We start from the raw sequence: 25,283 nt of genomic DNA on the forward strand, positions 1-25,283 counted from the left end.
AGGAATGCAGAATTGTTTTATGTTTGAATTGCAGATTATTAATTAATGCTTTGTATAATTCCCAGGTATAAGACATTGAGGGAAGATTTTATCACCATTTTCTTTAAGTCTGGACTTTGCATCATTCAGAGGCCATTCCAGGATAGGATGGTAGGGGAAAATTATTTATTACACCCCCCCCCCCCGCAACCTATCACAGATTGGAGCGGGTGCTTGATCATTTGCAGATCTTTGCGACACCGGCGACTTCCCCGATTTGCAGAACATTACGGCTCGTCCTTCTTGGTGTTGCCATTTCAATGTTGAGGAGAGCGTCTCACCGGAGTGCTGCTGTTTTAGTTTATTTTATATTTCGTTTGGATACTGGGTCAATGGTCAAGGGCTTCCTCAACACAGTGCTGTATTTTATTTTATTTTTGCTCTCCCTGTATCTATCTCATATTCACTATATGGAAAAAAGTATTGGGACCCCTCCACATTACACCTACAGGAGTTTTTATGACATCCTATTCTAAATGTATGGACATTTGGACATAGTCCCATCTGCAATAAAACATCTTCCACTCTTCTGGGGACTTTTTACAAGATTTTGGGGTCTGTGGGAATTTTTGCCCATTCATCCAGAAGAACATGTGTGAGGTCAGACACTGATGTTGGGGAGGGGGCCGGGCTCGTAATCTCCGATCTAGTTCATACCAAAGGTGTTGTATGGGGTTGAGGTCGGAACGCTGTGCAGCCAGTCAAGATCTTCCACCCCAAACTCCCCCGACCAACCAGCCAACCAACCAACCACCGGAGCCGGACACAGGCCGATAACAGAGAGCCGGACACAGGCCGATAACAGAGAGCGGGACACAGGCCGATAACAGAGAGCGGGACACAGGCCGATAACAGAGAGCCGGACACAGGCCGATAACAGAGAGCAGGGACACAGGCCGATAACAGAGAGCGGGAGACAGGCCGATAACAGAGAGCGGGAGACAGGCCGATAACAGAGAGCAGGACACAGGCCGATAACAGAGAGCGGGAGACAGGCCGATAACAGAGGGCCGGATACAGGCTGATAACAGAGAACTGCATATTGCGCAGAGATTATAGATTATAGTTTCCTATTAATAAGAAGCATTTCTAGTCATGAACACTTTGGATATCTCTCCCCTGTCAGTAATATACGAGCCCCTGTCCTCCTTCCTTCCCGGTAACCACACCCTGAGACGCAGAGGTACAGACAATCCCTGATAGGGAGGAATATGTGTCCAGAGATATAAGATATCCCTCCCCTTGTTGAGTGGTGCACTCCATAGATATATAAGCAGAGTGTAGGATTCCTAGTTCAGACTGCGGAGCTCGCACTCACTGACCATGGACGGGGGTTATAATACGGGTGGAGTTGTAAACCCACCACGTCTGGTTGGGGGATTGAGTAAAGAAAAACCTGCCGATCCAGAAGCACAGGATGTCGTTAACTCGGTAAGTAACATCGTGGGATAATATCATCTTTGTTGTGTTACATTGTTTGTTCTTTATGGTCGGAGTGTCTTAAATAGTGACTGCACTTTCATCAAACTTTTCATGTGTCATAGAGACATAAAAAGTTTGGATCGGTGGTGGTCCGGGTGCTGAGACCCCCATCGTTGCTGAAATGACGATGCAGGAGCGGTCAGCTGAGCACTTTGTTCCTACGGCTGTGATCGGTGCCACTTGTCAGGCTGAAGATGGGTCACATAGATGTTCTATATGAGCCGTCTTCAGCCTGACGAGAGGCCGTAGGAGCAAAGGGCTCAGCTGACCGCTCCTGTACCGTCATTTCAGCAACGATGGGGGTCTCAGCACCCGGACCACCACCGATCAAACCAACTGATCTCTATGACATATCAAAACTTTGATGAAAGTGCAGTCACTCTTTATTGCACAGTGTTATATATGTATATGTATAAAAAATCTGTGAACCCGGTTGTGTTCACATCTGCGCTGGAGGCTGCGTCAGGAGATCCGGTAAAAAATGCCGGACAAAATGGCGCAGATTGCTGCACTAGTTTGTCTAGCAAAATGATGGACACCGTGATGAAAAACCAATGGAACCCATTAGGGTATGTGCACACGACCTCTTTTCAGGCGTAATGGTGACGTTTTACTCCTCGAATTATGCCTGAAAAGACGGCTCCAATATGTCTGCAAACATCTGTCCATTGCTTGCAATGGATCTTACGATGTTCTGTGCAGACGAGCTGTCATCTTACGCATCGCTGTCAAAAGACGGACGGTAAAATTACGCCCGCTTCAAAGAAGTGCAGGACACTTCTTGGGATGTAATTGGAGCCGTTTTTCATTGACTCCAATGAAGAACAGCTCCAAATTACGAAAGTAAAAGACGCCGCGAAAAACGCGAGTACATGTAAAAACGTCGGCTCCGTAATTTCAGACGTATTTATCTTTGTCGTGTGCACATACCTTAAAGTGACTGGTTTTGTCAGGTGGCGTGTGTAAACTGGGAGACGCGCTGAGGACATGATAGAAATGTATGGGGACGGGCGACATCACAGGAGAAGAACAATGACAATATCGGAGACACTGGGTCCATCATGAGTCCCTAATAGTATCGGTTCTGCCCAGAGTGCTCCTTTATGTTGCCTGAACTAGAGCAGTAACAAGCACAGTACCCCTACCCACAGAAGCCACAGCCACAGTCCCTCTCTTTCAGTGCCAGACACTGGACCTGCTACCGTTCCCTACTTCTGCGCTTCTCCTCTGTCTGAGGGCGGATTTACACGAGCGTGTGCGTTTTGCGCATGCAAAAAACGCTGCGTTTTGCATGCGCAAAATGCACTTAACAGCTCCGTGTGGCATCACATAGGATGGGCGGCTGCGTGATTTTCGCGCAGCCACCATCATTATGACACTCTGTTTGGATGTTTGTAAACAGAAAAGCACGTGGTGATTTTCTGTTTGCATTCATACTTTTGACTGCTGTTGCGCGAATCACGCACGTTCCACGGAAGTGCTTCCGTGTGGTGCGCGTGATTTCCACGCACCCATTGACTTCAATGGGTGCGTGATGCGCGAAAAACGCAGAAATATAGGACCTGTCGTGAGTTTTACGCAGCGGACACACGCTGCGCAAAAATCACTGACAGTCTGCACTGCCCCATAGACTAGCATAGGTCCGTGCGAGGCACGTGAAAAACACCCGTGTTGCACGGACGTATTACACGTTCGTGTAAATCCGCCATAAGGCTGTACAGGACCTGGAAGATGATTGAGAGCGCCCTCTGGCTGCTGACCTTAGTCTTACCGATCGTGCACTGATCAATGTAGAGCACAGAGCTGCCATCAAACGACAGCGCGCCGTCCTCTGCATCAAAAAGAATAAACGTCGGATGAGAATTTTTACTAAAGTAAAATGTATTCAATATTTTTTTTACATGACACCAAAAAACACACAATAAACAGAAGATGTTTTTAAGGGTAAAAGGTGCAAATATTTATCTAATTAAAAGTCAGGTAGAGAACAGGGCAGAGACTTATCCTGACATTCACGTGTGTAATGTGCACCAGGGCCCCCAACACCCCACAATATTTGTAGTTATGCTCTTGGTGGCTGTTCACAGTCAGGTTGTGCCCCCGGCTAATCTGCCCTGGACTATGAAAATAATCCTGAGATGAAACTGATTGGTGACACGAATAGACGTGAACATCCGCATATCGTAATTCAATGGGCTAATCTGCACCTAAAACCTCACAGAATCCACAACGTGTGAACGTGACCTCGTGTCTACAGTACACCTCCCAACCGTCCTGGATTACAGGCGCTGCCCGGGCGCAGGGGTTATATCCCGCTGTCAACTGTATCTGCGTACTCAGGACGCAGATACAGTTTAACCCGATTCTGAAGCAGGGAACCATCAGCTCCCTGCTTCAGAATTAGTTCAGAGCGGAGGAGCCCTGGAACAGCGCTACTTTAAGCGTTGTGCTCAGGGGAGCCCTTGACTCCACTGTCCATATATGGGCAGTGATGTTACAGGCTACTCCTTGAGCGGAATCCCCGTTGCTGATAATTTGGCCAGGGATTCCGCTCCTACAGGAAACCCCTGAGGTCACTGTCCACATATGGACATTGACGTCAGTGGCTCCTCCTGGGGAGGAAACCCCGGCCAGAGTCACCAACGGGGATTGCGCACAAGGAGTAGCCACTGACATCACTGTCCAAATATGGACAGTGACATCAGGGCTTCCCTCTAGGAGCGGATTCCCCGGCCTATGCTCTGACTGCCGATTCCACTCCTAGAGGGAGTCCCAGTGGCGTTATCTACAGGGGGGTATCGATATATATAGGGGGTTGCTCTATCTTCAAGGGGTGTGGCACTATCAACATGGACACTGGGGTACTATATAGGGGCACGATCTACATGGGTACTAGCACTTTATATGCGGGCACTGGCACAAGGGGCAGGTTTGGGGGCATTATACTGTATGGGGCGGCTATAGGGGCATTATACTGTATGGGGCATCTGTGTGGGCATTATACTGTATGGGGGCATTATACTGTACGGGGCAATGGGGCAGCTATGGTGGCATTTTGCTGCATGGGGTAGCTGTGGGGGATTATGCTGTATGGGGGAATTTGGGCATTATACTGTATGGGGACATCTGTGTGGGCATTATACTGTATGGGGACATCTGTGTGGGCATTATACTGTATGGGGACATCTGTGTGGGAATTATAATGTATGGGGGCAAATGTGTGGGCATTATACTGCATGGGAGAATCTGTGGGGGCATTATACTGCATGGGAGAATCTGTGTGGGCATTATACTGTATGGGGGCATTATGCTATATGGTTGCAGCTAGAGGGCATTATACTGTGTGGGGGCTTCTATTTAGCATTATACTGTGTGGGAGGCACTATGGGAGCAGCGAACTGTGTGGGCTGAACCGGGTGTGTATGAGTGGGGATTGGGTGGGATTAGAGGCGCGACTTAAACGGAAAAGAAATTGCTGTTACGCGTGCCGCATTGGTTGTCCCTCTTTGTTGTACTTGAAAGTTGGGAAGTATGTCTACAGGGCTGCATCTCCTTTCTCATCTGTCTACACACCTACCGGTGCTCGACATTCTGACAGCGATCTAAGACTGATATCCCCCATTATCCAAACCTCCCGTCTCCAGGATTTCTCTCGTGCTGCACCGTCCTCTGGAATGCGCTACCCCAGACAATCAGATTCATTCCCAACATCCACAGTTCTAACCGAGCCCTGAAATCACATCTTATTAGACCGGCCCATAACAATCCCCGATCTGACTCCTTTCCCTGGCCCCTATTACATTATACATCAGAACCCAAACCCCTCATTCAGCAGTGTCCCCCACACTCCTTGCACCCCAATACACTTCATGTCTGTCACATCAAGATGGAGGAGCGATGTACTGAACAAGAACTATACATATTGTGTCACCTCTATATCCTCAGATTGTAAGCTCTTGTGATCAGCGTCCTCACTCCTCTTCTCCACTATTTCCTCATAGATTGTAAGCTCTTGTGATCAGCGTCCTCGCTCCTCTTCTTCCTCATAGATTGTAAGCTCTTGTGATCAGCGTCCTCGCTCCTCTTCTTCCTCATAGATTGTAAGCTCTTGTGATCAGCGTCCTCGCTCCTCTTCTTCCTCATAGATTGTAAGCTCTTGTGATCAGCGTCCTCACTCCTCTTCTTCCTCATAGATTGTAAGCTCTTGTGATCAGCGTCCTCACTGCTCTTCTTCCTCATGGATTGTAAGCTCTTGTGATCAGCATCCTCGCTCCTCTTCTTCCTCATAGATTGTAAGCTCTTGTGATCAGCGTCCTCACTCCTCTTCTTCCTCATAGATTGTAAGCTCTTGTGATCAGCGTCCTCACTCCTCTTCTTCCTCATAGATTGTAAGCTCTTGTGATCAGCGTCCTCACTCCTCTATTTCCTCATAGATTGTAAGCTCTTGTGATCAGCGTCCTCACTGCTCTTCTTCCTCATAGATTGTAAGCTCTTGTGATCAGTGTCCTCACTCCTCTTCTCCACTATTTCCTCATAGATTGTAAGCTCTTGTGATCAGTGTCCTCACTGCTCTGTCTTTGTCTCATCAGGTAGAATCTGAGTTTCTGAAAAAGTCCGGGGTCAATGCCAAAACTTTTCAGGCTGTCAAGTACAGAAGTCAAGTCGTTGCTGGAAAAAACTACTTTGTAAAGGTAACAGATCTATAAAGCCGAACCATGCGGAGGGGTAGAGGGAATATTCAGGGATAAGGCCTTGTTCACACAGTGCAGATTTGCTACAGGTTTTGCATTTTTCAGACAAAATCAGAATTGTATCCAGTAGAGGAGACACTTTAAGTTCTTCCTTTATATATTTCTTCTGTTTACGTTCCGTTCCTGGTCTTAGCTTAAAAAATACATGTAAAATCTGCAGCAAATCTGCACTGTGTGAACGAAGCTTAAAGTGTAGCTAAACTTTTCCCCAAAAAATAATTTTTAACTGCTATTATGTCCTTCTATGTGACTTAATGGCTCCTAGCAATTTTTTTCACTTCAAAGTACCCTTTTTGCAGCTTTTTTTCTTGTGAAACCATCCACATCTATTTTTTCACACTCCCTGAGTCTGGCAGTTGCTCGGGGTGTGTCTAGGGGCGTATCTTACTGTGAGTGATGTTACGATTTGTCTGTAGTGAACTCCGAGGTGATCATTACAATACTGTGAGCGTTCACTGAGCTATGCACAGCACAACACATTATATACAGAGATGTAAATATCTCTGCACACTCCAGAGGAAAGAAAATCAGAGTTTTTCTTTTCACTTTCCCTGGCAAGTGCAGGGAAGATAAGACAGGACGGCAGGGTGATTGGGGGGGACGGACGGAGCAGTCCTAGTCTTATCTGATGCTAATTAGCAGCTCAGATTACAGTGTCCTGAGACAGGGGGAGAATCACAGAGACCAGTGCGCACAGTCTCTTCCATGAACTGTGTAGTGTATAGAGGCAGACAGACCTTCCTGACGTCAGGATGGGGCCACCACCCACCCGTACTCACAGGCAGCAGAATTCTTACACTGATACATTCACACGGTGTACGGATTTCTGCTAGCAACAGGAGAAATACAGGAAATAAAATGTGGTAGAAAAGTGTCAGAGTGGCCATTTAAAACACAATTAACACAAAAAGGAGCCCAAATTCATTAATAAAGTAGATTACAAAACATATTTATATTACACATTCTGCTAGGAAATAAAAAGTTGATTGAACATCACATGAGCTCGGTTTAGCGGTATCCAGATCACACACTAAGGGCACGGTCAGACATGGCGGATTTGCTGCGGATTCCACTGCGGACACGCAGAGCAAACATTTCGGAGCAGACATTTTTTCCTGTTTCTAGAACTTTCTAGTTAAGTTAGTGCAGAAGTTGCGGAAAACAACTGTGGAAAATATTGCGGTGCAGAATTTGCATTTCGCAGAATGCGCAGTTTGTTGCGGAGAAGCAGCGGCTTTTCACTGCAAGTTTCAGCCTTTGCAATGCAAATTCACAGTAAGTCCGCTGCAAAATCCGCCACGTGTGGACGAACCCTCAAATGTGCTAATATTGCTGCAGATTCGTTGCGTATTTGCCGTGAATTTGTGGCAAAATTCTCAGCGTGAAAACTTCCGCCACTTCTGAATGTGCCCTAAGGGTGTGAACGCACTGGGGGGATGGGCTGTATAAAAGAACCAGCATATCCGCCCTGGAAGCCGCAGGGAGTTCTGTGAGAAAATCCGCACAAAATTGTGGTGCCGTTTTTCGGGCAGCATGTCCGCTGACAAAATCCTGCAGGAATAATAAAAAAAAAAGTTTATACTCACCCCCGGCCGTAGTCCTAGTGGTGCGATCCTCTGTACTGAGCGCAGCCCGGCCCCCTGGGATGACACTGAAGTCCATGTGACCACTCGAAACGTCATCCCAGGAGGCCGGGCTGCGCTCAGTACAGAGGATCGCGTCTCCAGGACTACGGCCGGGGGTAAATATCAACGTTTTTATTAGGGCAGATACAGACGGACGTTGCGTTTTTGCGTGCGCAAACAACGCAGCGTTTTGCGCGCGCAAAAACCATTTGACAGCTGCGTGTGTCATCCGTGTATGATGCGCGGCTGCGTGATTTTCGCGCAGCCGCCATCATAGAGATGAGGCTAGTCGACGCCCGTCACTGTCCAAGGTGCTGAAAGAGCTAACTGATCGGCAGTAACTCTTTCAGCACCCTCTACAGTGAATGCCGATCACAATATACAGCAACCTGTTAAAAAAAAAGAAAAAGTTTGTACTTACCGAGAACTTCCCGGCCGTTGGGTCGGTGACGCGTCCTTGGTGACGCGCCTCTCTTGACATCGGGCCCCACCTCCCTGGATGACGTGGCAGTCCATGTGACCGCTGCAGCCTGTGCTTGGCCTGTGATTGGCTGGAGCTGTCACTTGGACTGAATTGTCATCCCGGGAGGTCAGACTGGAGGAAGAAGCTGGGAGTTATCGGTAAGTCAGAACTTTGTTTTTTTTTACAGGTTCATGTTTATTGGGATCGGTAGTCACTGTCCATGGTGCTGAAACAGTTTAACTCTTTCAGCACCCTGGACAGTGACTATCTCCTGACGTCGCGTACCGGAAATTTTTTTGCCGAGTTCGGCCAAAACGAGTTCGGCCGAACCCGGTTAAGTTCGGTTCGATTGTCCGGGTTCGCTCATCTCAAAGACACTCCATTTGGATGTTTGGAAACAGAAAAGCACGTGGCGCTTTTCTGTTTACATTCATCCTTTTGACAGCTGGTGCGCTGTTTCAGTCGGTTCGCACGGAAGTGCTTCCGTGCGACCTGCGTGGTTTTCACGCACCCATTGACTTCAATGGGTGCGTGATGCGCGAAATACGCGGAGATATTGAACCTGTAGCGTTTTTTGCGCAGCTGACAAACGCTGCGCAAAAAGCGCGGACTGTCTGTACTGCCCCATAGACTTGTATTGGTCTTTGCGTGGCGCGTGAAAACCACGCGGCCCGCACGGACCGAATACACGTTCGTGTGAATCCCCCCTTAATCTAAAGTCAAAAAACTTTTTTCTTTTTTTTATTTTATTTTTTTGTCGCAACACATGGCTCTTTGTTGCGGAATTTACCTCCCTTTGAATTCAATGGGGAAAACCTGCCACAGAGGTGCAGAGACTCCGCAACCTAAATTGAAATTCTGCGGCTTAAAACACGTGCAGGTCAATTTCTGAGCTTTTTTCGGCTGATTTTTTCCGCTGTGTGTGGATGAGATCTCATCGTCTCTGCTTCTTCTGGATTACGCTGCACATTCTCCGCAATGAAATCCGTTGGGGTAAATCCGCAGTGTTTTTGCCTCGTGTGTTCCTACCCTCAGAGTGCGCTGAACACTTTCCTGCCATGTAACGTGTCCCCGTCTCTCCTCAGGTCCGTCTTGGAAAGGATCAGTTCTGTCATCTGAGAATATTTGCACCTCTAACTTACACCAATAATAAACCTCAGCTGAAAAGCTTCCAGTTGAAAAAGACGGAGAAAGATGAAATCACTTATTTTTAGAAAATGTGGAGAAAAACCAGGAACAGCCATAAATCCTGCTCCAACCTGCAGATATTCCGACGTCATAAACTTGTCTTTATGAGAAGAAAATAAATTTGAGCTTTGCCGGTGACCCTTTATTTGTGAACGTGTTAACAAGAAAAAATGTGCGAATTGTAGTAGTGGATGATGTCATCAGTTACCGTGTGTACGGAGGGGTGAGCGGGGGCAGCAGGGGTATCACGCATGCAGTTTTCGGATGCAGTTTTTTTTATGCCGTCCTACACACATCCCAACTGCAACGCTTAAATACACTTGTAGCGTAAACGCTGCAGAATTTCCGTAACAGAATTGTGCATGGAAATTCCGCAGTGTTTACAGTAGCAGCAAAGTGGACGAGATTTAGTAAATCTCATGCCGACGCTGCGGAAACAAAACGCAGCGTAAAAGTTACTAAATTTACCTGCGGTGCAGAATTTAATGTTGATTTTCCGTTGTGGGTTTTCCCGATTGAATTCAATGGGGATGCAAAACCCGCAACCGAAAGACAAGTGTTGCGACTTTTGCACCGTAATCGCAGAGTTTATGCTGCAAAAGTCGCAACTCCGGAAAAATAAGAAAAATCATACTTACCCAGAATGCCCTCCTTCTTCCTGCAGTCTGGCCTCCTGGAATGATGTTATATCCCATGTGACCGCTGCAGCCAATCACAGGCCAATGACAGGCTGCAGCGTCACATGGCCTGCAACATCATCCAGGGAGGCCGGAGCGGACGTCAGAGGAGGGAGGGGGTAAGTATGAACGACTTTCTTCAACAGCAGATATTTTCTTCGAAAAACCGCACCACAATGTGATTTTTACGCAGCGTATCCGCCCATGTATACCCGGCCTTAGGCTGCATGGACCTCAAGATAAACGCAGTTAATTCCATAGGTAAAATCTGCATTTAATAATGCATTTCTTTTTTATGTATTTTTAGGTGCAGTTTTACATGCGGAATTACCTGCATTTATTCGCGGTTTTGATGTGGATATTCCATAAAGTGTCTTGTCGCCTTAGGGTGTATTTAAAAGCTAAGGTGCTGCTAAAACGCTATAAAAATAGAATCCGAACACCACGTGAACCGGCGAAACACAAGGAGAAGATTTTACTGACTTCTAAGGTTATGTTCACACGGGTCGTATTTGCTGTGGAAAACGGAGCAGCTAATAGGATCCCGCAGGAAACTCGGGAAGAATGATTTTCGGCCAGATTTGCCACTATGGAGAAGAGGGAAGAAAAGAAAAGTCCACACTCCCCTCCCCTGGGGCTCCCATAGCACAATTTGTGAAAATATTTCCTGTCTAATTCAATTAATTTCTAATAACTTCGCCAGTCACATGGGAGAAAACTAAATCATCTCAGGAGGTCACCATGGACGCGTCCAATCATGGCTCAGTCTCACTGTGACAAGTAATACGCAGGGACGTAACTAGAGACCTATGGGCCCCAGGGCAAATTTTGCATCTAGTCAACCCCCGCCCCATCATGCTTGTTGCGTGGGCCTCAGTGGCATTGTTTTCTATGTATCATTATATACCTCTAAATTATAGTCACACAGTTACCAAATAATAACACTATCCACTCCACAAGCAACAAAGATCACCAGTACTGAACAAAACCAAGGCCAATATTACCAAAGATACCACTATACAAGGAATAAAAAGAATACCACCATACTCTTACTGAATAATACCTCCACACCATAACCATATAGTGACTGAATAATACCCCCATACTGTTACTGAATAATACCTCCACACCATAACCACATAGTGACTGAATAATACCACCATACTGATACTGACTAATACCACCACACCATAACCACATAGTGACTGAATAATACCCCCATACTGTTACTGAATAATACCGCCACACCATAACCACATAGTGACTGAATAATACCCCCATACTGTTACTGAATAATACCGCCAAACCATAACCACATAGTGACTGAATAATACCCCCATACTGTTACTGAATAATACCACAACACTATAACCACATAGTGACTGAATAATACCCCCATACTGTTACTGAATAATACCCCCACACCATAACCACATAGTGACTGAATAATACCCCCCATACTGTTACTGAATAATACTACCACACCACAACTACAGAGTGACTGAATAATACCACCATACTGTTACTGAATAATACCGCCAAACCATAACCACATAGTGACTGAATAATACCCCCATACTGTTACTGAATAATACCGCCAAACCATAACCACATAGTGACTGAATAATACCCCCATACTGTTACTGAATAATACCACCACGCCATAACCACATAGTGACTGAATAATACCACCATACTGTTACTGAATAATACCGCCAAACCATAACCACATAGTGACTGAATAATACCCCCATACTGTTACTGAATAATACCACCACGCCATAACCACATAGTGACTGAATAATACCACCATACTGTTACTGTATAATACCTCCACACCATAACCACATAGTGACTGACTAATACCGCCATACTGTTACTGAATAATACCGCCACACCATAACCACATAGTGACTGAATAATACCCCCATACTGTTACTGAATAATACCTCCACACCATAACCACATAGTGACTGAATAATACCCCCATACTGTTACTGAATAATACCTCCACACCATAACCACATAGTGACTGAATAATACCTCCATACTGTTACTGAATAATACCCCCATACTGTTACTGAATAATACCACCACACCATAACCACATAGTGACTGAATAATACTCCCATACTGTTACTGAATAATACCACCACACCATAACCACATAGTGACTGAATAATACCTCCATACTGTTACTGAATAATACCCCCACACCATAACCACATAGTGACTGAATAATACTCCCATACTGTTACTGAATAATACCACAACATCATAACCACATAGTGACTGAATAATACCCCCATACTGTTACTGAATAATACCTCCACACCATAACCACATAGTGACTGAATAATACCACCATACTGATACTGACTAATACCACCACACCATAACCACATAGTGACTGAATAATACCCCCATACTGTTACTGAATAATACCGCCACACCATAACCACATAGTGACTGAATAATACCCCCATACTGTTACTGAATAATACCGCCAAACCATAACCACATAGTGACTGAATAATACCCCCATACTGTTACTGAATAATACCACCACGCCATAACCACATAGTGACTGAATAATACCACCATACTGTTACTGAATAATACCGCCAAACCATAACCACATAGTGACTGAATAATACCCCCATACTGTTACTGAATAATACCACCACGCCATAACCACATAGTGACTGAATAATACCACCATACTGTTACTGTATAATACCTCCACACCATAACCACATAGTGACTGACTAATACCGCCATACTGTTACTGAATAATACCGCCACACCATAACCACATAGTGACTGAATAATACCCCCATACTGTTACTGAATAATACCTCCACACCATAACCACATAGTGACTGAATAATACCCCCATACTGTTACTGAATAATACCTCCACACCATAACCACATAGTAACTGAATAATACCTCCATACTGTTACTGAATAATACCCCCATACTGTTACTGAATAATACCACCACACCATAACCACATAGTGACTGAATAATACTCCCATACTGTTACTGAATAATACCACCACACCATAACCACATAGTGACTGAATAATACCTCCATACTGTTACTGAATAATACCCCCACACCATAACCACATAGTGACTGAATAATACTCCCATACTGTTACTGAATAATACCACAACATCATAACCACATAGTGACTGAATAATACCCCCATACTGTTACTGAATAATACCCCCACACCATAACCACACAGTGACTGAATAATACCCCCATACTGTTACTGAATAATATCCCCATACTGTTACTGAATAATACCACCATACTGTTACTGAATAATACCACCACATCATAACCACATAGTGACTGAATAATACCTCCATACTGTTACTGAATAATACCACCACACCATAACCACATAGTAACTGAATAATACCCCCATACTGTTACTGAATAATACCACCACACCATAACCACATAGTAACTGAATAATACCCCCATAATGTTACTGAATAATACCTCCACACCATAACCACATAGTGACTGAATAATACCCCCATACTGTTACTGAATAATACCACCACACCATAACCACATAGTGACTGAATAATACCCCCATACTGTTACTGAATAATATCCCCATACTGTTACTGAATAATACCACCATACTGTTACTGAATAATACCACCACATCATAACCACATAGTGACTGAATAATACCTCCATACTGTTACTGAATAATACCGCCACACCATAACCACATAGTGACTGACTAATACCCCCATACTGTTACTGAATAATACCACCACATCATAACCACATAGTGACTGAATAATACCCCCATACTGTTACTGAATAATACCACCACACCATAACCACATAGTGACTGAATAATACCCCCATACTGTTACTGAATAATACCTCCACACCATAACCACATAGTGACTGAATAATACCCCCATACTGTAACTGAATAATACCACCACATCATAACCACATAGTGACTGAATAATACCTCCATACTGTTACTGAATAATACCGCCACACCATAACCACATAGTGACTGAATAATACCCCCATACTGTTACTGAATAATACTGCCACACCATAACCACATAGTGACTGAATAATACCCCCATACTGTAACTGAATAATACCACCACATCATAACCACATAGTGACTGAATAATACCTCCATACTGTTACTGAATAATACCGCCACACCATAACCACATAGTGACTGAATAATACCCCCATACTGTTACTGAATAATACCTCCACACCATAACCACATAGTGACTGAATAATACCCCCATACTGTAACTGAATAATACCACCACATCATAACCACATAGTGACTGAATAATACCTCCATACTGTTACTGAATAATACCGCCACACCATAACCACATAGTGACTGAATAATACCACCATACTGTTACTGAATAATACCGCCATGCCATAACCACATAGTGACTGAATAATACCCCCATACTGTTACTGAATAATACCGCCATGCCATAACCACATAGTGACTGAATAATACCACCATACTGTGACTGAATAATACCACCATACTCTTACTGAATAACACAAACACACCATAACCACATGGTGACTGAATAATACCCCCATACTGTTACTGACTAATACCTCCACACCATAACTACATAGTGACTGAATAATACTCCCATACTGTTACTGAATAATACCACCACACCATAACCACATAGTGACTGAATAATACCCCCATACTGTTACTGAATAATACCACCACACCATAACCACATAGTGACTGAATAATACCCCATACTATTACTGAATAATACCGCCACACCATAACCACATAGTGACTGAATAATACCCCCATACTGTTACTGAATAATACCACCACACCATAACCACATAGTGACTGAATAATACCCCATACTGTTACTGAATAATACCGCCACACCATAACCACATAGTGACTGAATAATACCGCCATACTGTTACTGAATAATACCGCCACATCATAACCACATAGTGACTGAATAATACCCCCATACTGTTACTGAATAATACCACCACACCATAACCACATAGTGACTGAATAATACCCCCATACTGTTACTGAATAATACCACCACACCATAACCACATAGTGACTGAATAATACCCCCATACTGTTACTGAATAATACCTCCACACCATAACCGCATAGTGACTGAATAATACCTCCATACTGTTACTGAATAATACCGCCACACCATATCCACATAGTGACTGAATAATACCCCCATACTGTTACTGAATAATACCGCCACACCATAACCACATAGTGACTGAATAATACCCCCATACTGTTACTGAATAATACTGCCACACCATAACCACATAGTGACTGAATAATACCCCCATACTGTTACTGAATAATACCACCACACCATAACCACATAGTGACTGAATAATACCACCCATACTGTTACTGAATAATACCTCCACACCATAACCACAGTGACTGAATAATACCACCATACTGTTACTGAATAATACCACCACACCATAACCACATAGTGACTGAATAATACCCCCGTACTGTTACTGAATAATACCGCCACACCATAACCACATAGTGACTGACTAATACCCCCATACTGTTACTGAATAATACCACCGCACCATAACCACATAGTGACTGAATAATACCCCCATAATGTTACTGAATAATACATACACACCATAAGCACATAGTGACTGAATAATACCCCCATACTGTTACTGAATAATACCACCACACCATAACCACATAGTGACTGAATAATACTGCCGTACTGTTACTGAATAATACCACCACACCATGACCATATATTACCACAACAAAGTGACTAAATAATACCAGCATACTATTACGGAATAATATCTACACAGCATGACCACACAGTGACTGAATAATACCACCATACTGTTACTGAATAATACAACTAGACAATGACCACATAGTGACTGATAAATACCACCATACTATTACTGAGTAATATCACTAGACCCTGACTACATATTACCACCACATAGTGACTGAATAATACCCCCATACTGTTACTGAATAATACCTCCACACCATGGCCACATAGTGACAGAATAATACCACCATACTGTTACTGAATAATACTGCCACACCATAACCACATAGTGACTGAATAATACCCCCATACTGTTACTGAATAATACCGCCACACCATAACACATAGTGACTGAATAATACCCCCATACTGTTACTGAATAATACCACCACACCATAACCACATAGTGACTGAATAATACCACCATACTGTTACTGAATAATACCACCACACCATGACCACATAGTGACTGAATAATACCCCCATACTGTTACTGAATAATACCGCCACACCATAACTACATAGTGACTGAATAATACCCCCATACTGTTACTGAATAATACATCCACACCATGACCACATATAACCAACATATAGTGACTGAATAATACCACTATACTGTTACTGTATAATAACGCTGTTACGATTTATGGGTATGTGGACCCCCAGGGCCGTACCGCCGTGGCGGGATAGCAGCTTGCCAAACAGTGTACCAAGTCAATGTCTATATAGTCCTAGCACAATGGTACCTGTAGCAGTTCAGATAGTAGTAACGGCTAGGCTCAGATGGGACCTTGGCAGCAGACACCAGGCGTAGTGTAACACAGCCGGTGTGACCGATGCCACAACACGACTCCAACTTTCTAAGGCACAGGAACAACAGTAGCACGGGATACAGGATACAGGTAGCAGGTACAGGAACACTGGGAACAGGGTGACACTAAGGGACCATTTGCAAGACTAACACGGGTAAACATAACAACGCTCTGGCAATGAGTGAAAGGGCAGAACCCTTTTTATAGTCCAGGGTGATCATGGGTTAATAGATGATTATTTTCATGTGTGCATACTGGCCCTTTAAAGCCGGGCACGAGCATGCACGTGCACAGTAGAACGGAGCGGAAGTGAGCACTGGCGTTTCCTGGGGAGGAGATGCGGGCCAGCGCTCACAGATCCATGGCTGGGGCCGTCAAGGGGTGAGTAATCCCGACGGTCCACGGCCATGGATGCTACTGTATCACCCTTCTTACGCCCCCTCTTCTTAGGACCAGAGCGAGAGAGGAACTTTTTAATGAGGGCAGGAGCATTGAGGTTCTCTTCTGACTCCCAGATCCTCTCCTCTGGACAAAACCTCTTCCAATCCACCAAATAAAATGTTCTTCCACCTACTGTTTTGAAGTCCAGGATCTCTTTAACCTTGAATATATCGAAAGAACCGCTGAGAGCAACTGCAGGGCTAGGCGTTTTTGTGTAGCAGTTCAGGACCACAGGCTTCAGGAGGGACACATGAAAGGAGTTGGGGATCCTGAGTGTAGGAGGCAGCCGAAGCATGTAAGTGACAGGGTTGAATTGCTGTAGGATCTCAAACGGTCAGAGGAACCTGGGAGCAAACTTCTATGATGGCACCCTTAGCCGTATATTCCTTGAGGATAGCCAGACTTTGGTACGTGGACGATACAGCGGTAGCTCTCTTGTCTTAGCATCTACTTTTCGCTTCATGTGATCGACTGCCTGCAGAATAGAGGACCGGGTTTGCTGCCAGACCTGTAGAAAATCTCCAAATGCAGAGTCAGCTGCGGGTACCTGGGATGTAGCCGGAACAGGAAGAGGAATTCGTGGATGTTGGCCGTAGACAATGTAGAGTGGTGTGGAGGTGGTTGACTCACTTCTGTGGTTGTTGTACGAGAACTCTGTCCATGGAAGAAGCTGTACCCAGTTATCATGCTGCATGGAGATGAAGTGGCGAAGATAAATCTCCATGATTCTGTTAATCCTCTCGACTTGGCCATTAGACTGGGAATGATGCGCTAAAGAAAAGTCCAACTTAATGTATAGGAGTTTACAGAGGGTTCTCCAGAATTTCGAGGTGAACTGAACCCCCCGATCAGACACGATATGAAGAGGCAAACCATGCATACAAAAGATGTGCTGGACGAAGAGATTCGCCAGCCGAGGAGCAGAAGGTAGTCCAGTCAGCGGGATAAAATGAACCATCTTCGAGAACTGGTCCACCACCACCCAGACCGTATTGCATCCTGCAGAGGAAGGAAGGTCAGTGACAAAGTCCATTGATATATGCTGCCAGGGAGCATTGGGCAGAGGTTGGAGCAGACCGGCAGGCTTGGAATGAGCAACTGTGTTGGAAGAAACACAGTGCAGGATGAGACAAAGTCCACAATATCCTTGGGCAGCGTGGGCCACCAGAAATTACAAGCAATTAGATCTCGTGTCTTACGAGCACCTACAAGCCCAGCCAGTTTGTACCTAACTTGCAGAGGATTAGCAGAAAGAATACAGGATGGGTCGATGATACTTTGCGGAGGCTCCACGGTGTCCTCTGTTTCAAATGACCTAGACAGGGCATCAGCCCTCACATTTTTGTCCGAGGGCCGTGTGTGGAACACAAACTGGAACCGGGAGAAGAACAGCGACCACCTAGCTTAACGGGGGTTCAGCCGTTGAGCCAACTGGAGATATTTAAGGTTCTTGTGGTCAGTGTATATCAGGATGTGGTGGGCTGCACCCTCTAGCAGATGTCTCCACTCCTCCAGAGCAAATTTGATGGCGAGTAACTCCCAATCCCCAATAGAGTAAGAACCCGGCCCTGGTCGGGGAGGAGGATTTTGTATAAACCCCCTTTCCAGATTCTCTTTGATATACGCCAACAAAGACGCATTTGGAACCAGTTTATTGGGGCAGACATAAGCCCGGTGTGGAGGAAACATCTCAACTTCCTTTTTGCTGAAGACATCAGCAAACTGAGAGAAATAAGGGGGTAATTCTGCCAATGACTGAGGCAGAGGAGGCTGGACAGGATGGATCTGTAACAGACAGCGGCTGTGACATTTGTAGCCCCATTGAAGAATCTCTCCGGAATTCCAGTCCAGGACTGGGGCATGTAGTCGGAGCCAAGGCAGGCCCAGTAGGACGGGATTGACGGCTTTAGGCAAAACAAGAAACTAAATTAGTTCCAAATAAAGGGCTCCAACATGGAGCTTCAGCGGCTTGGTTTCAGATACGATCGGGTCGGGCAGAGGCAGTTCATTCACCGAGGTAACAGCCAAAGACGTCTCCAGAGGGACAGTGGGCTACTGGAGAAGATCCACTAGGCCTTTTTGGATGAAGTATGCTGCGGACCCTGAGTCCAGATATGCAGAGACCCGGTGCGTCTTTTCACCAGAATCTATGGTCACGGGAATGGACAGTTTCGAGGAGAACTTTCTATCTAGCGCCGTTCCACCTAGGGTTGACTCTCCAACAAATCATAGGCATTGAAGTTTCTTTTGCTTCTGAGGGCACAAACGCACAACATGGCCTCCGAGGCCGCAATACAGACAAAGTTCTGAAGTGCGTCTGCGGTGTTTCTCCGGGGCAGACAGTTTGAGCCGGTCCACCTGCATAGACTCCTCTCCTGCAAGAACTGCTGAGGAAAACAAGGATATCTGGAAGATAGGAGCCAGCTTAGGGAATCTTCTCTCCTGACGAACCTCTTGGGTTCGCTCCCGGATGCTTATGTCAATCCGGGTGGCTAGAAGTATCCAGGGTAGGTGGCAGATCACGAGTGGCAAGCTCGTCTTTAATTTTCGGAGACAGTCCCTGCCAGAATGTAGCCACCAGAGCCTCATTGTTCCCGGACAGCTCTGCCACCAGGATGCGGAACTGAATGGCATACTCGCCCACGGAGGTGTCTCACTGGCGAAGGGTCAGAAGAGATGCAGCTGCTGAGGTGACTCGTCCAGGTTCCTCAAATACTGTGCGAAAATTCTGTAGGAAACGCTGGAAGTCACGGGTCTCTGGTCCCGGACGTTCCCAGATAGAGTTTGCCCATGCTAGGGCCTTGCCAGTAAGGAGTGAGACTATAAATACGATCCTTGCACAATCAGTAGGAAATGCTCTGGCATGTGGACTGAAGTGAATCTGGCACTGTTTCAGAAATCCCCTGCACGTCTGCGCGTCTCCGTCGTAGCGAGGAGGTAGTGGCAGCGAGAATCGGGCGTCAACACTGGTACTGACAGGAGGTGTAGCAGGAGGAACAGCTGCAGCAACAGGAACGGATGCTGAGATGACTGCAGCTTGTGCATCCAGCCAATGTGTAGTGGTGTTCACCGCCTGGAGGAGTTAGTCCTGTCGTAATTGGCAGACTAGCATATCCGCCTGCATGGCTTGTGATGTCGTCACGGTCTTGGGTTGACAAGCGGGATCCATGGCCTGAGCGTACTGTCACGATCTGTGGGTATGTGGACCCACTGGACCATACCACTGTAGCGGGATAGCAGCTGCCCAAACAGTGTACCAAGTAAAAGCCTATATAGTCCAAGCAAAAGGGTACCTTCGGACAGTAGTAACGGCTAGGCTCAGATGGGACCTTGGCAGCAGACACCAGGCGTGGTGTAACACAGCAGGCGTGACCAATGCCACAACACGACTCCAACTTTCTAAGGCACAGGAACAACGGTAGCACGGGATACAGGATACAGGTAACGGGAACACTGGAAACAGGATAACACTAAGGGTCCATTTGCAGGACTAACACGGGTAAACACAACGCTCAGGCAATGAGTGAAAGGGCAGAGCCCTTTTTATAGTCCAGGGTGATCATTGGTTAATAGATGATTATTTTCATGTGCCCTTAAAGGCCGAGCACTTGCGTGCGCGCGCACCCTATGGAACACAGCAGAACGGAGTGAAAATGAGCGCTGATTTCTCCTGGGGAGGAGATGTGGGCCAGCGCTCACAGATCCATGGCTGCGGCCATCTGGGCGTGAGTAATCCCAATGGTCAGCGGCCGTTGATGGTACAACCATCACACCATGACCACATATTACCACCACATAGTGAATGAATAATACCACCATAATGTTACTGAATAATACCGCCACACAGTGGCGGATTAAGTAGACCATAGGCCCTGGGCTGTTACCCATAGTTGGGCCCCCCTTCTCCACCCCCTTCTCCACCGCCGCCCTGTAACTATTGTTAACACTTCCTTTTTGTCCAGACATTAACAAATGGGTGTTACTACTCCCCTTGTCAAAAGGCAGTGTCCCCGCATACTGACAGTCTCCAACCATCGCTGACAGTATCGCACCGTGTAGGGACACATTCTCCTGACAAGGGGAATAGTAACACTTATTTGTCTATCAGTCCTGGACTGCACAAAGACTTTGTGAAATACATATATAATGTCCCCCGTAGCTGCCCCCACAGTATATTGCCACCCATAGCTGCCCCCACAGTATAATGCCCTTCATAGCTGCCTCTACACAGTATAATGCCCCCATAGCTACGACACAGTATAATGCCCCCATAGCTGCGACACAGTTTAATGCCTCCATAGCTGCGACACAGTATAATGCCCCCATAGCTGCGACACAGTATAATGCCTCCATAGCTGCGACACATTATAATGCCTCCATAGCTGCGACACAGTATAATGCCCCCATAGCTGCGACACAGTATAATGCCTCCATAGCTGCGACACAGTATAATGCCTCCATAGCTGTAACACAGTATAATGCCTCCATAGCAGCGACACAGTATAATGCCTCCATAGCTGCCTCCACAAAGTATAATGCCTCCATAGCCGCAACACAGTATAATGCCTCCATAGCTGCGAAACAGTATAATGCCTCCATAGCTGTGACACAGTATAATGCCCCCATAGCTGCGACACAGTATAATGCCTCCATAGCTGCCTCCACACAGTATAATGCCCCCATAGCTGCGACACAGTATAATGCCTCCATAGCTGCCTCCACAAAGTATAATGCCTCCATAGCTGTGACACAGTATAATGCCCCCATAGCTGCGACACAGTATAATGCCTCCATAGCTGCCCCACAGTATAATGCCCCCATAGCTGTGACACAGTATAATGCCTCCATAGCAGCGACACAGTATAATGCCTCCATAGCTGCCTCCACAAAGTATAATGCCTCCATAGCCGCAACACAGTATAATGCCTCCATAGCTGCGACACAGTATAATGCCCCCATAGCTGCGACACAGTATAATGCCTCCATAGCTGCGACACAGTATAATGCCTCCATAGCTGCCTCCACACAGTATAATGCCTCCATAGCCGCAACACAGTATAATGCCTCCATAGCCGCGACACAGTATAATGCCTCCATAGCCGCGACACAGTATAATGCCTCCATAGCTGCCTCCACACAGTATAATGCCTCCATAGCTGTAACACAGTATAATGCCCTCATAGCTGCTACACAGTATAATGTCCCCATAGCTGTGACACAGTATAATGCCTCCATAGCTGCTACACAGTATAATGCCCCATAGCTGTGACACAGTATAATGCCCCCATAGCTGCGACAAAGTATAATGCCTCCATAGCTGCGACACAGTATAATGCCCCATAGCTGCGACACAGTATAATGCCCCCATAGCTGTGACACAGTATAATGCCCCATAGCTGCGACACAGTATAATGCCTCCATAGCTGCCTCCACACAGTATAATGCCTCCATAGCTGCGACACAGTATAATGCCCCATAGATGTGACACAGTATAATGCCCCATAGATGTGACACAGTATAATGCCTCCATAGCTGCGACACAGTATAATGCCTCCATAGCTGTGACACAGTATAATGCCCCCATAGCTGCGACACAGTATAATGCCCCCATAGATGTGACACAGTATAATGCCCCATAGCTGCGACACAGTATAATGCCCCCATAGCTGTGACACAGTATAATGTCCCCATAGCTGTGACACAGTATAATGCCCCATAGCTGCGACACAGTATAATGCCCCCATAGATGTGACACAGTATAATGCCCCCATAGCTGCTACACAGTATAATGCCCCATAGATGTGACACAGTATAATGTCCCCATAGCTGTGACACAGTATAATGCCCCATAGATGTGACACAGTATAATGCCCCATAGATGTGACACAGTATAATGCCCCATAGATGTGATACAGTATAATGCCCCATATGTACAAACCTAATAAATTAAAAAAAACATAATTACTTACCTATCCAGGTTCCCACGACGGCGGGGGATGCTTCTCCTTCTCTGCACTGTGCTGAGTGACTCCGTGCAGACAGGCGCGATGACGTCACTACATCGTGCCTGCCTGCACCGAGCCACTCACGGCAGAGTGAATGCTAGAGTGAGGCTCCAGCATTGAACCCAACTGAATCTGCGTCCTGCGGACGCAGATTCAGTTGAAAACGGGCAGCGCGGCAGCGCGGCAGCGCGGCAGCGCTGCATAGTTTTTTAAGATTGTGTGCGATGGGCCCCCTGGTAGCCTCGGGCCCCGGGCAGCCGCCCGAAACGCCCATATTATAATCCGCCATTGCCGCCACACCATAGGGACTGAAAAATACCCCCATACTGATACTGAATAAAACCTCCACACCATGATCCCATATTAAATCCACATAGAGACTGAATAATACCACCATACTATTACTGAATAATACCTCCACACCATGACCACATATTACCACCACATAGTGACTGAAAAATATCCCCAACTGTTACTGAAAAATACCGCCACAATATAACCACATAGTGACTGAATAATACCCCAATACTGTTACTGAATAATACTGCCACACCATAGCCACATAGTGACTGAATAATACCCCCGCACTGTTACTGAATAATACCACCATACCATAACCACATAGTAACTGAATAATACCCCCGTACTGTCGCTGAATAATACAACTAGACCTTAACCACATAGTGACTGAATAATACCCCCATACTGTTACTGAATAATACCGCCACACCATAACCACATAGTGACTGAATAATACCCCATACTGTTACTGAATAATACCTCCACACCATAACCACATAGTGACTGAATAATACTGCCACACCATAACCACATAGTGACTGAATAATACCCCCATACAGTTACTGAATAATACTGCCAAACCATAACCACATATTACCACCATATAGTGATTCAATAATACCCCCATACTGTTACTGAATAATACTGCCACAGTATAACCACATAGTGCTGGAATAATACCCCCATAAAGTTACTGAATAATACCACCACACCATAACCACATAGTGACTGAATAATACCCCCATACTGTTGCTGAATAATACCGCCACACCATAACCTCATAGTGATTGAATAATACCCCCATACTGTTACTGACTAATACTTCCACACCATAACCTCATAGTGATTGAATAATACCCCCATACTTTTACTGAATAATACCTCCACACCATAACCATATAGTGACTGAATAACACCACCATACTGTTACTGAATAATACCCCCACACCATAACCACATAGTGACTGAAAAATACCCCCATACTGTTACTGAATAATACTGCCACACCATAACCACATAGTGACTGAATAATACCCCCATACTGTTACTAAATATTACCGCCACACCATAACCACATAGTGACTGAATAATACCACCATACTGTTACTGCATAATACCGCCACACCATAACCACATAGTGACTGAATAATACCCCCACACCATAACCACATAGTGACTGAATAATACCCCCGTACTGATACTGAATAATACTGCCACACCATAACCACATAGTGACTGAATAATAACCCCATACAGATACTGAATAATACTGCCACACCATAACCACATAGTGACTAAATAATACCCCCATACTGTTACTGAATAATACTGCCACACCATAACCACATAGTGACTGAATAATACCCCCATACAGATACTGAATAATACTGCCACACCATAACCACATAGTGACTGAATAATTCCCCCATACACATACTGAATAATACTGCCACACCATAACCACATAGTGACTGAATAATACCCCCATACTGTTACTGAATAATACCTCCACACCATAACCACATAGTGACTGAATAATACCACCATTCTGTTACTGAATAATACTGCCACACCATAACCACATAGTGACTGAATAATACCCCCATAATGTTA

At 45.5% G+C, this 25,283-nt stretch overlaps 1 protein-coding gene across 1 annotated transcript; it reads left to right on the plus strand.

The window, feature by feature from the left end:
• Nucleotides 1-1,342: 1,342 nt before the first annotated feature.
• On the plus strand, nucleotides 1,343-9,679 carry LOC142741674 (cystatin-A1-like). The gene is made up of 3 exons (XM_075851018.1): nucleotides 1,343-1,470; nucleotides 6,111-6,212; nucleotides 9,446-9,679. Exons 1-3 carry the CDS (start codon nucleotides 1,363-1,365, stop codon nucleotides 9,572-9,574), a joined length of 339 nt encoding a protein of 112 aa, XP_075707133.1. The 5' UTR covers nucleotides 1,343-1,362; the 3' UTR covers nucleotides 9,575-9,679.
• The last annotated feature ends 15,604 nt before the right edge of the window (nucleotides 9,680-25,283 follow it).

This window comes from Rhinoderma darwinii, chromosome 2 (assembly GCF_050947455.1).
Source record: "Rhinoderma darwinii isolate aRhiDar2 chromosome 2, aRhiDar2.hap1, whole genome shotgun sequence".
Lineage (NCBI taxonomy): Eukaryota > Metazoa > Chordata > Amphibia > Anura > Rhinodermatidae > Rhinoderma > Rhinoderma darwinii.